The sequence below is a fragment of the Furipterus horrens genome, unplaced genomic scaffold (genome assembly GCF_987537825.1).
Source record: "Furipterus horrens unplaced genomic scaffold, mFurHor1.1.pri manual_scaffold_5, whole genome shotgun sequence".
Classification (NCBI taxonomy): Eukaryota; Metazoa; Chordata; class Mammalia; order Chiroptera; family Furipteridae; genus Furipterus; species Furipterus horrens.
In genome coordinates, this window is record NW_028327175.1 from 10323502 (window position 1) to 10336671 (window position 13170).

Here is a 13170-nt window from a genome sequence, read left to right on the forward strand (position 1 = left end):
TGTTTTAATTTTGTAATTATATAAGCACATTAATATATTCTTATAGAAGGTACTCAGACATACATTTAAAGCTGTAGGCCTCCGTTCCTGCATGATTACACCATGCCTGCAAAATCCAGTCCTCTTTCTAGGGGTAAAAGCCATTATAAATTTGGAGTATGTCCTTTTAGAGCATGATACCTACATTGATATATATCTATAAATATGTATTTATGTGTATATATACACATACCAATACATAGTGTATGTTTGCGTATGTGATTTTACTTGAGTAATTGCTTATGTTTTGTTACATAATTGGCTATTCACTTAACTATGTCTTGAAAGTCTTTTCTTATCAGTATCTGATAGATGTATGTTATGTTTGGTGATTAACACATAGTTGTCCATGAAATGGACATAACATGGTTTACTTAACAATTTCTTCCCTGATAGACGTCCAGGTTTGCAGTTTTCCTTTTCACAAATAAAGTTATAGTAAGTGTTCTTTTGCAGGCCTACTTGTGCACATAAGTAGATTTTTTTGTGTGTGTGTAGTGTCTTAGAATTCTAATAGTTGGGTTATAATGTATATGCATTTGTGTGGTGGGAGGAGGCTAGGGGCAGCAGAATTGAGCAAAAAGGAAAAAGGGCTCATGGACATGCATGACATAATAAAAATTTAAAAACTTAAAGTAGAATTGATTTAGTATTTTCATGTTGCCCTGTAAGAATTTTAGACTCTTAGCAGACATCCACCCACACCCAGTCCCACTAACACCAGTATATGCAGCTTATGCAGCTTGTTAATTTTGGCCAATCTGATGGAGGGAGATTATTTTTTAAAATCTTTTCATATATTTATTGGTTGTTTATCTTTTCTCTACTCCAAAATGCCTTTTTGTGTCCTTTTCTCTGTTTATCTTTTCCCTACTGTATTGTTGCCTTTTGCATTTAAGAAACCGATGAAGTAATATTCTCATGGTCTTAATCAGTGGCAAAACCAGGATTAGATCTCAGGTCAGCTGTGTTTTTTACATTACATCGTACTTCTTTCTTGCTCGTTTTCTCTTTGCTTTGTTCATTACCACAAAGTGGTTTTGTGGGGCAAAACGCCATCATTGAGAAATACGCTGTACATTGCGATGGTGGTGGCTGCTTGTGATAAAATTTCCTTTTACAGAAGTGGGATGCAAGTACCTCGGTCCTCTGTACTCTGGCACTTTTTAAAACTCTGCTTATTACGTTCCCTAGACTTTGAAATAGTGTTTGCCAGAATTAAAATACAAGTTCGCCAGCTTAGCACTACTGAGATTTCTGGAATAGACATAGCTGATTTCATTGAGGGCAGTAATTTAATTACCATTAACTACGTGTTTATACTTACAGGACTAAAATCAGTACTACATTTGCATAGTATATCTTCATTTACAATTATTGGTACTTCACTAAAATCTGAGGGTTTTTGTTAATGTGGGTATACAGTAGTTGCTAAGATAGAGGTATCTACATTACAAACCTCCTCTCAATTTTTTCTTTTAAGGCAGAAGCAGGTTGGTTTAGCCAAAGATGTAGGAAAATCAACCACTCAAAGAGTGCACTTTCTTTCCTCGTTCCTTCATTGCTACAGTTTACATTTTCAGAAGATGGTAAGTAGAAAACAATAGACTTGGCAAACAAAAATTTTTAGCAGATCATTGACGTAACATTTTCTTGAGAAATTCTCATTTTTAATTTAATGTTTGTCTTATTCAGTACATTTCTTATATATTCATAAGGTCCCTTAAAGGAAGAAGGGATTATAAAACAGAAACTGTGGGTTTGTTCCCAAGTTTCTATACATGTAGCGTTATGGGAAATGTGCCTGAAACAGCTATACGTAAGCTCCCAAAGCAGAACGTGCCTGTGTGTGCACATGGGAACTAGACAGACATCTAATACTTGTTTTGCCTGCTCTAGAACAAGTTCCCAACATAAAATGAATATATGTGAGTTTTTAATAAAATGAGACATGCCGGTGAAATAATTTTAAAATGCTCCAGTGAAATAAGGCAAATTAACTTTAAAAACTTATTATGACTAAAATAAATTATTTCCCTTCACACAATGAATCATTAAACTAAACTGGCAGATTCTTGAAGGAATGCACTGAGTATAAGTATTTCATATGTTTCCAGCACATAGCAAACATTGAATATTTGTTGGGGGGAGGTTAGGGGGTGGAAGAATTGAGCAAAAAGAAAAAGGACTCAATGGACATGGGAGGAGGGGGTGGAAGGGGACTGAAAAAAGGTAATGTAAAAACAGAAACAATACAACAAAGTTTAAATTAAAGTAAAAAATAGAGAATGAAGGAACCCTTTTGTGAAAAAAATGTTGAATGAAGAAATAATCTAGAATTTGTTTTTTGTTTGGCTTATAGTTTATTTAGAAGATAGAAAAACTTTATTTTTCATGCTTTTAATCCAGTTACAGTATTTGATGTCTGCTTTTGTTTTCACGCGTTGTCTGATCTAAGTGCTTCTTGGTTTTGTCCTTATGTAAATATCTTACAGCTTCTACAGAGCAAGAGGAAAGCCCCTGAATGCAAAGCTCTGATGTAGCAATTTTAATTTAAGTTGCTACTGTATTTGATTTGTTAATCTTTGGACAGGTTTTATTTTATTTTATTTATTTACTTATTTATTTATTTATTTATTTATTTGTCTTTCAGATCCTATTGTTCAAATTGAAATCGATAATTCTAGAAATATTTTATATACACGATCTGAGAAAGGAGTGATACAGGTAAGTATTAATATTATACTACCATATAGGGTGGGAATAGCATCCCTGTTTTTTGTTTTTGTTTTCTGTTTATTGATTTTTAGAGAGAGAGGGGAAGGGAGAGGGAAACATGAGTTTGCCATTCCACTAATTTACATGTTCATTGATTGCTTCTTGTACATCCCTGACCTGAGATCGAACCCGCAACCTGGTGTAGCGAGATGACACTCCAATCAACAGGGCCTGGCATCCCTGTTTTTAAGAAGATTCAGTTTCTCAGACTTTTCCTGTGAACTTTGTGCTTTTTGAAAAACATCCAAACCATTTTTTAATGAGATTTCAAATCTGTGAATCTTTTTATACCTGTATGAAATACCAAAGTTGAAGGATCCCTAAAAAGGAAAAGTCTATTTAATAAAGTCGTATTAAAAAGTTTATTTCATATAATGTATCAGGTGATAGCATGTTTCAGTGGGTACCATTCTTTGTGCACAGGTGTATGATTTGGGCAGCGATGGGCACGGGATGAGCAGAGTTGCCTCGGTGTCACAGAATTCTATCGTCTCCGCTGCTGGCAACATCGCAAGGTAGTATGTCATTTGTCGCCAGACATTTCATCCGCAGGCGTACTTGTGCTGTTCACGTGTAGCACACTCCAATTATCCTTGAAACAAATGACATCTTACGTTATGTTTGAAGTAGATCTGCTAGAGGCTCTTTCATTATGTTGGATGTTTTAAAACATAAAGTAGACTGGTTTGCCATGTTAGATACCACTTGACGTGTTTTTCTTTGAAACTTTAGGTGGTCTGTACAGGCATTACAGGTGTTGTATCTGGGAAAGTTCCCTCTCACAACTGCTCCACCTTTATAACAGGTGTTACACAGTGTGGGTTTAGTTGGCCTGACAATTAACATGAGGGCATTGGAAATGCAGAACTTTACAGTTGTATTGTTCACATTGCTGTCTTCCTCCCTCCTTCCCTTCCTTCCTTCCTTCCTTCCTTCCTTCCTTCCAAATCTTTATTTGCACCAAACTGACAACATACGCTGGGGAGTGAGATCTCATGTTTCCCGCATTGTATTCTTGAGGGTCAAGAAACTGAAGGATGTTGTGATTTACCTGAAGTCTGGCTCCTAAATAAATGCTGGAACCCAAGCTAGAAGCAAGTCTTCTGACGTGATGCACTGCAGCTTACTTACATCACAGCTGATTTAGCTCAGCTGCGAAGGGCCCCTCACGTAGCAGAGGCCTCAGGTTCTCAGCTTCGGTCGTCTGTGTGCGTGGGTTATTGCTGCGTGCAGGTAACCTAGTGAGGATCAGCATTTTCTTTGCCCTTCAGTGACAGAACAAGTTCTCAAGGCAGATAATCTAAAACAAAGGGTTTCCTTTTTCTTCCCCAACATTTTTTTTGGAAATTTTTTAAATCCACAGAAGAGTTAAAAGAGCAGCGTGGTAAAAACGGATGTGCCCTTTACACAAATTCACCAGCTAACATTTGGCCTCATTCACTCCCTCTCTCGCTTATGAGCCCTTTGAAAAGTAAGTTGCAGGAGTCATGACCTTATCTTTAAATCCTTCTCCTAAGTTTCTTACATAAGCAAAATATTGATTCCACACTTAAAAAATTAATAATTTTTGTAATATCTTATAATTATATTGTTCAAAGTAAAATTACTTAATAGTACTAAAAAAATTTTTTTTTTAAATCCTCACCCCAGGATGTGTTTATTGATTTTAGAGAAGAGGAAAGGCGGGAGAGAGAAAAACATGGATTGGTTGCCTCCCATATGCATCCCGACGGGATCATACCCGCAACCTTTCTGGGTTTATGGGACGACACTCCAACTACCTGAACCACCTGGCCAGGGCCCCAAGATTCTTTATAGCTGTTTTTTGTTTTGTTTTGTTTGTTTCTTTTCCCGTTTTTCTCCAGATTCATCAGAGCCCATGAATTACATTGGTCATTAATCTTTTTAATATGGATATAGAACAGCTTCAACACCCTTTTTTTCAAAATGTTGACAATAGGGAGGGTGGGGCAGGAATATTCTATATGTGTCTTTTTTTCCTTATTAGATTCAAGGTAATATTTTTTTAGCTAATATTACATAGCTAATCTGAATTACTTCTAGCATTATGTCAGGAGGCACATAATACCAGTTTACCACCATTGAACATTGGTTAAGGTGGTATTCACCAGATCTCCTCATTAAGAAGTTCATGTTTTCTCCTTTTTAATTAGTGGTAATATTTACAGTGATAGTTCTGAGAACATCGTGTTCCCCACTAGTCATTTACCCAATGGATTTAGCCTTCTTTTATGGTCTTAGAAAACGGTTACTCTTAACAATACAAGTAATATAAACACATAGTATTCCTGGGTTCTGCCAGTTCTTTTTTTTTTTTTAAGTGTATTTTATTGATTATGTTGTTACAGTAGCTCCAATTTTTTCCCCTTTGCTCCCCTCTGCCCAGTACCCCCCTTCCCTCCAGCAATCCCACCCCCCTTAGTTCATGTCCATGGGTCGTGCATATAAGTTCTCTGGCTTCACCCTTTCCTATATTATTCTTAACTTCCCCCTGTCTATTTTGTACCAGCCAATTATGCTTCTTAATTTCTGCATCATCTTCCCATTTCTCGCCCTCCCCCTCCCTGCTGATAACCCTCCAAATGATTCCTAAACCTATGATTCTCTTCCTATTCTGGTTTGCTTAGTTGGATTTTGTTTTTATTTTTTAGATTCAGTTGTTGATAGTTGTGAGTTTGTTGTCATTTTAGTGTTCATAGTTTTGATCTTTTTCTTGGTTCTTCCAGTTCTTAACTGCTATTGCTACTTTCCTGAGAAGTTAGCTGTAAACTATTTTAGCATATTTCAGCATGTAATATTGCTGGTGGAAAATGTTCCTTATAATTTAGTAGACACATCTTAAAAATATACTTTTTTTTTTCCTTTTAGGACCATAGATCGTTCTGTTTTTAAACCAATTGTTCAAATAGCAGTGATCGAAAATTCTGAATCACTGGACTGTCAATTACTGGCTGTCACACATGCTGGTGGGTTATTTTTATTTATATTCACTACTGCTTTTATAACTTTTAATAATCCTCAGATTTGGAAATTTATGATTAGAACAATGACAGAAATTTTTATTTCTGTATCAATTATAAAGCAATATTAATAATTTACAAAATTACGGATTTTGAAAATTAGAAGATTCCTCGGTTCTGTCTGCTCATTTTATAGAAGTAAAACCAGGCCTTAAAAGAGTCACCAACATGCAGTGACACAGTCTGAATTGGAACAGGGGCTTGTGTCGCTCATAGTTAAAGGCTCTTTCTAGACAGTGATGTAGTGTGGCTGTAACAGAGGTCTGTGTTGCTCTTTGGAATTTCTTTAATAATGCCATGTGTACCTCAGGTCTTTTCTCTTCTGTCACTGATTTCTCATTTTGCCCCATCATCAGGCATAAGGTTATATTTCAGCACCTGTCCGTTCAGACAGCCATCAGCACGACCTCATACACTGACCCTGGTGCACGTCCGCTTACCTCCTGGGTTCTCAGCGTCTTCAACAGTGGAAAAGCCTTCCAAAGTACATAAAGCCCTCTACAGTAAAGGTAGGTTCTGAAGTACTCTCAGGGCGAATATTGGATTATTAAAATTATTAAAATTGGAATGCATTTGAGGCATTTAAAAATAAAGAGATTTTCCAGCAGACTATAGAATGTTTTGTTTTCTTATCCAGAAACTTTTTTTATATTAACATAATATTTTAAGCACTTTAGATTGCTTAAGGATATATTAAAAAAACTAGTATTTTTAAATAGTACTTTTAAAATTGTTTTAATTTTAGAATGTTATTAGCCTTACACATATAAACTCACTGGTCAAAATCACTGTTGTATCCGCTGTAGTGGAATCTGAACTCTTCCTTCGGGTGGTTAGGGACGCTCAGGGGACTGTCTGAGACCGCGCCTGCTGTAGCAACGTCTTTAAGAACGTGGAGAGCTTTTTGTGGAACAATTTGAAATCTTGATGCCAAATTAAATTCTAGTTAACCATCAAAACTTGAAAAATCTGCGTGCTTTTTCCTGTGATGAGAAAGCATTTGTAAAATGTTTGTTTTGATTCTTTTTCTGTGTTCATTCTGCTGTTTCTAACAACACTTTTTAACACCCCAAGGAAACTTCCCTTTACAAATAGAATTTTCTAAAATGCATAATAGCGTGTACTTCCCTCAGCATTTTAAATTAACGGCTTTATTGAGATACAACTCATATGCCATAAAATTTAGCCTTACTGTTTTGTATTTTTACCACTAGTGTGTGAGGAGTTCACTTTTGTTACGTCTTGTCAACCCTCGTTTCCTGTCTTTATGTCCTGTTTAGCCTAGTGGGTGTGAAGTGCTATCACAGGGAAGTTTTGATTTGAATTTACCTGTAGGCTAATGATATTAACTTTTTTTTTTTTTTCCGGTTATTGGCCACTTGTACGTCTTTGGAGAAATGACTATTCAGATCCTTTGTCCTTTTTAAAATCGGATTGTCTTTTGATTATTGATTTGTAAGGGTTCTTTGTATATTCTAGACACAAGTCCCTTATTAGTTATATATTTTTCACATATTTTCTGTTCTTCTCTGGGTTATATTATCACTTTCTAATGGGTTTTCTTTGAATCACAAAAGTTTTTAATTTCAAGAAGTCCAATTTATCTATTTTTTTCTTTTGTTTTCGTACTTTGAGTTTATTGGTTTTTTTTTTTTAAGATTTTATTAATTTACTTTTAGAGAGACAGGAAAGGAGGGAGAAAGAGAGGGAGAGAAACGTCGATCAGTTGCCTCTCACATGCCCCCAACTGGGGACCTGACGTGCAACCTAGTCATATGCCCTGACTGGGAATCGAACCAGCGACACTTGGTTCACATGTCGACGCAAAAAGTAGTTTTTTAACCCAGGCTCACGAAGATGTTTTTGTCTATAAGTGCTACAGTTTTCAGTCTTAGATTTAGGTCTTTAGTCCATTTTAAGTTAAATTTTCTCTGAGATAATCTAGTGTCATTTTTTTGCACGTGTACATATTTTCCATTTCCAGCACCACTTACTAAAAAGACTGTTCTTCCCCTTGAATTGTCTGGGCCCACTGTCTCAGGTGAACTGACCATAAATACATAGGTTCTAGAGTCTCGGTTTTATTCTTTGGTTTGTGTCTGTCCTTATGCCAGTAACTCATTATGAATTACTCTCTTCGATGTGAGTTTTGATATTTTAATTTTGATTTTTTGGGGGGGGGATCAAGATTGTTTTGACTGTTCTGGCTCTTATATTTTCATATGAATTTTAGAATCAGTTTGTCAGTTTTTTCTTTTTCTCTCTTTTTTTTAATGTTTAAACAGGCTTTATGTTTTAAAAAGTTATGTTAGCTTCAATTGATTACATCTCTTTTAACTGGTTGTATTGTGGAAATAGACAGGTGTGTCACTGGGGGAGCTGGGAGATGAAGGCTGTCAGCTCTTTTTTTGACTATCAGAAAGACTCTAGGAGGCAGTGATCTTTGTGCCCTCTTGGGTCCATGGAATTATTCAGTAATGCCAGAAATATTTACTGTCTGTCTCAGCTACTTCCAGTTTGTCAGTTTTTTCAAAAACATCAGGTGGAATTTGATAGTTGAAAATGTAGATCCACTTGGGGGGTGGAAATTACCATTTTAGCCATGATAAGTCTTCAAATCCATGAACCTGGGATATCTTTTTATTAGACCTTTAATTTCCTAGACTATGTGTACACTGTACTGTGAGACTTTTAATTGTATTCCTAAGTATTTTATTCTTTTTCATGCCACCATAAGTAGAATAAGTTTTAAAGCTAGAAATGTATTGCAGAAAAAATACTGCGCTTTTAATTATGTGCATGATACAATCAAATGGAAGTTTTTCAAACTTTCATATGCTTAATTTTAAGAAACCTTTTTCTACCACCTAGATATAAATTACTCTCAGTTTTTCATAAGCTGAGAATTTTACTATCACTGTGGTCCCATTACCTACAGCCATTCGATGGATCTCAGACTGACATCACTAAAGTCTATGTAAAGAAAGCAAATTAGGGGAAGGAGCTGGAATTGAGCACAGGAGAATATACTTCAAAATCAACAGTAACATCAGCGAGTGTTGCTGAGGCAATGCTTTTATAGTGTATTAATCTGCCATTCCACTGGGCACTTCATCATTATTATTTATGATGTGTTTGACTTAACCAATATATGAACCCTATTTTATTGAATATTAGATATCATTAATTGTAAGTCATAAACACTTTATGTATTAAACATGTTTTTTAAAGTTAATAATTAAAATAAGTCCATTGATCATAAAACATATTCCAACTTTAGAAATGTTGAAATGAAAAAAAAAAAAGTGTTTATTTGAAAGAAATACAATGTAAGATCTGGAACATATAGTGATCCTACCCCTACAAAAAAATTTCTGTTCTTATTCGGCACCATAAGATTTTGTGTATTAAACTTCTAGGTGTTCTGCTTTTAGTTTTTACTTTGTAACTTGTTTACCTATAATACTTAATGCTATATACATATATATAGTTAATATTATTAAGGTTATTTGAGATGCATATAGTTCGGCATCACAATATTTTGTGTATTAAATTTTCAGGAATTCTACTGATGGCAGCTTCAGAAAATGAAGATAATGACATTTTGTGGTGTGTCAACCATGACACATTTCCTTTCCAAAAGCCAATGATGGAAACCCAGGTAACTTACCCTGATTGTTGTTTAATGCTTTTTATATAATTGTAAGTGGAGACGATAATTGTAAGAAACTTTATCTTCTGATTTATTACTGTGTGCTTCTAAAAATCTCATGATTAGAAAGCATATTGAAAAAAAGTATATCCTGTTAATTATTTTTCTTCTGTGACATTAGAAGTCATGGTAATCATTAAAACTCTTTAAAATAAACATTGAAACCCTTATAGAATGTTTTTTATAATGTACCAGAAAATGCTGTGACTTAAAAATCAATAGTATCTAATATTCAGTAAAACAGAGTTCATATATTGGTTAATTCAAATAGATCATAAATAATAATGATGACGTTCCCAGTGGAACAGCAGAGATAAATACACTATAAAAGCATTGTCTCAGCAACACTCGCTGATGTTACTGTTGATTTTGAAATATATTCTCCTGTGCTCAATTCCAGCTCCTTCCACTAATTTGCCCCGGCACAGTCCATGCTGCTGCCCCCAGGAGGGGCTGACTGAACCAGATAAACCAAGTCCAGCTAGGGTGCGAGTGGCTGACACTCTCTCTCTGGAACCATTTCTGTAAAGGCGTTTTGGTTCCACCTGTCCCTGGCTTCCTGGTTATTCTCCAGCTTAAGCCCTTCTGGGCAGGGCGAGTGGGAAAAGGTGTGTAGATGGGAGGAGGGAGAATCCAGCCCCCAGGGATGGGGCATGGTTTGAAAGGGCTCTTCCAGATTTCCAACACGGAGCTAGTTGCTGGGGGTAGGGGCAGAAGGTTGGTATGCAGGCCAGGAGCACCTTTCTCAAATTCTCTCCATGAGTCTTTGGACTTCACTGAGCACCTACTATGTGCCTCATACTGTGATAGACTGAGGATTCAGAACTTAATACAAACCCTGTCCTGACAGGAGTGCAGTGTTAGGGGTTGCAGGTGTGAATTCTGGCTCCATTTCCTCAAAGCTTTGGCTCAAAGGACTTCACATGTCTCTGGCCCTCAATTTCCTTGTGTGTAATAGTTATGATAGTACCTGTCTCTGGAATTGTGGGATTAAATGAAATCACATATGTAGCTCTCAGAACACTGCCTGGTGCATAGGAAGCACTCAATAAATGTTAAGTATTATTATGTTTTTAAAGCAAATACAATACATCATATTTATATAATACCGAGTTCTTCTAAAACAAGTACAAGCAAGTATGGACTTTTTTTTTAAGCATCAAATATAAATATAGTCCATGAACTTGAGCCAAATTCTAGTCTCCCAAAAGCAGCTCTAAAAGACATTGGAACAGTGGGTAAATTCAATATTGGCTGGGCATTAGATTAGAGAATTGTTAATATTCCTGTATGTTAAAATAGTATCATGCTTCTGTAAGAAAACATTTATTTTTAGGAGGTGCATGCAAAAGTATTTAGCAGTAACATACCATATAACTTAAATGGTTCAATAAAAGAAAACATATCAAAAAAGAAAGCAAGTTCGGCAAAATGCTAACAATTGTTAAATCTAGTTAATGGGCATACAGACATTTACTATACTGTTAACATTTTTGTATGTTTGAAAATTTATATAATAAAAATATTTTAGGAGATTAAAACACTTTTTAAAAAGTGTCTCAGCTTAGAAAGCAAATATAACTTCAGAAGAGAGCAGAAATCTGCATGTCAGCAAAATATAAGCTCTGAGCCCACCAGTACAGATCAGTCTGTCCTGGGAAGATGGTAGAAGGAAGTCTTTGTTATAGAGAGAACTGTAATTCTAGTAAAGGCTGTCTATAGTTTATCTTAGGAAGATTTTGCCTTTATACTTTGGTATGGACGGATTATTTGTTATCTTAGAAGATGCCTGATGGAAAGAATTAGAAGAAAATTACAGACTTTTGAGAATATTTGTTAATGTATTAATTTATTATCCTACGTTTGATTTCAGATTAAGTCTGTATAATTTTTCCTTAATAGTAACTTTAGTAGTATTAATATAAAAAGTTTTATTTCTTTTATGTAGATGACGACCCGTGTTGATGGTCATTCCTGGGCTCTTTCTGCAATAGATGAATTGAAAGTAGATAAAATAATTACACCCTTGAATAAGGACCATATTCCAATAACTGACTCACCAGTTGTTGTGCAGCAGCACATGTTGCCTCCAAAGAAATTTGTCCTCCTCTCCGCTCAGGTACGTACACACCCTGTCAGGGTGAGGACAGAAAGATGCAGTGTTCAGGGTTCTTGTGTTCTGCAATACTTTCGTGGTAGAGGCATTTACTTAACTACTGAGGAATGTTTACTCTTAAAATGTTCTTTAAAAAGAGATAGTTTGTAAGTCCCAAAAATTCAACCAAGAGAACTTGCTTTTTATAATGTTGTGTTTCTAATGTAGCTGTTCGATCACCAGTGTTCAGTAGCATAAAATAAACTAAGCTAAGTTTGTCTCGTATTGTTCTCGCTTAAATTATTTAAATATTTTTCTTAACATTTATTTTTTGAATAGTAATGCATTGACAAAATTGAAATGGTATATTTACGTACAAGGGGTAAACCAAGTACAATCTCCCTTCCACTTCAGGCTCCTTCCCTGCAGACCCCAGCGTCCTCAGTGTCTGTCTGTCTTTCCAGAGACACATTACAGAGCTATAGTCAGAACAAAATACATTTCTAAACAACTGGTAGCGTATTGCATACACTGTATTATACTTCGCTTTTTATATTTCAAAAATATGCTGTAGAGCTCTTTTCCATATCATTATAGAAAGATGTCCTCATTCTATTTTGTGTTTGAAAGGTATCATTTATGAGGATGTACCATATTTCACTAGGCCCCTATGAATGGATCATCTTTGCTGTTAAAAATAATTCTACAACCTTGTGCATATATCGCTTTGCAGGTAGAATTGCACCTGCTCGGCCAAAGAGTGTGTGCATTTACAATTTTGGTAGATGTTGCCAGGCTCCCCTTCCTACATACATACGTTCACTACCCTATTTTCTTACATCCTGTCCAAGTACAACATGCATCTTCCTAAGAGTGAGAGTGACTGTCACTTTAAGTGCATATTTTTCTGGGAACTATCTATTTCTATTTTGTACCTACTTTCTATCAAATTGTCATTTTTATTTAACTTATAGAAGCTTTTTGTATACCAAGGAAACTAACTTTTTATGATTTTATAGTTTGAGTTTTCATAGTTCGTCATTTGATTTTATCTATTAAGATTCTTTCCATATGGGTAAATTTGTAAATGATTGAAATTTTCAAGTTATCTTTTGGAGTTTATGTGATACTGAAAACAAAAAACAAAAAACTCACTTTGAGGTTCATAAAAGAATTCACCCATAGTTTTTTTTAGCACTCTTATAATTTTTTTTTGTCCTTTAAATCTTTGATCTCTTTGTAGTTTACCCTGGTGTAAGATATAAGTAAGGATCCAGCTTCATTTTTTTTTTTCTAAATGAACTTATTTGTGCCAATATGATTAATGGGCAATCTAACTTTAATCTGGTTTGAGGAGAAGCTTTTATCATAGTCTAAATTCTAGTATTTACTTGACCCTGTATCAGAACATTCTAAATTAATAAGAAAACACTGACCTGCGCCAAAAAAAAAAAAATAAGTAAAAAGGTGCGCTGGCTCTCTTAGACATAACGTTTTATAAACCT

The 13170-nt window shown here is 35.2% G+C and overlaps 1 protein-coding gene across 1 annotated transcript in view; it reads left to right on the forward strand.

Annotated features, from left to right (window-relative positions):
• The window catches only part of NUP155 (nucleoporin 155), a 49445-nt gene that overhangs the window by 9581 nt on the left and 26694 nt on the right, over window positions 1-13170 (forward strand). The window contains exons 7-13 of the mRNA XM_090276168.1: window positions 1523-1628; window positions 2693-2766; window positions 3241-3332; window positions 5707-5804; window positions 6215-6367; window positions 9419-9519; window positions 11519-11689. Of these exons, the coding sequence (XP_090132294.1) occupies window positions 1523-1628; window positions 2693-2766; window positions 3241-3332; window positions 5707-5804; window positions 6215-6367; window positions 9419-9519; window positions 11519-11689 (795 nt within the window). The remainder of the gene's footprint in view (window positions 1-1522; window positions 1629-2692; window positions 2767-3240; window positions 3333-5706; window positions 5805-6214; window positions 6368-9418; window positions 9520-11518; window positions 11690-13170) is intronic.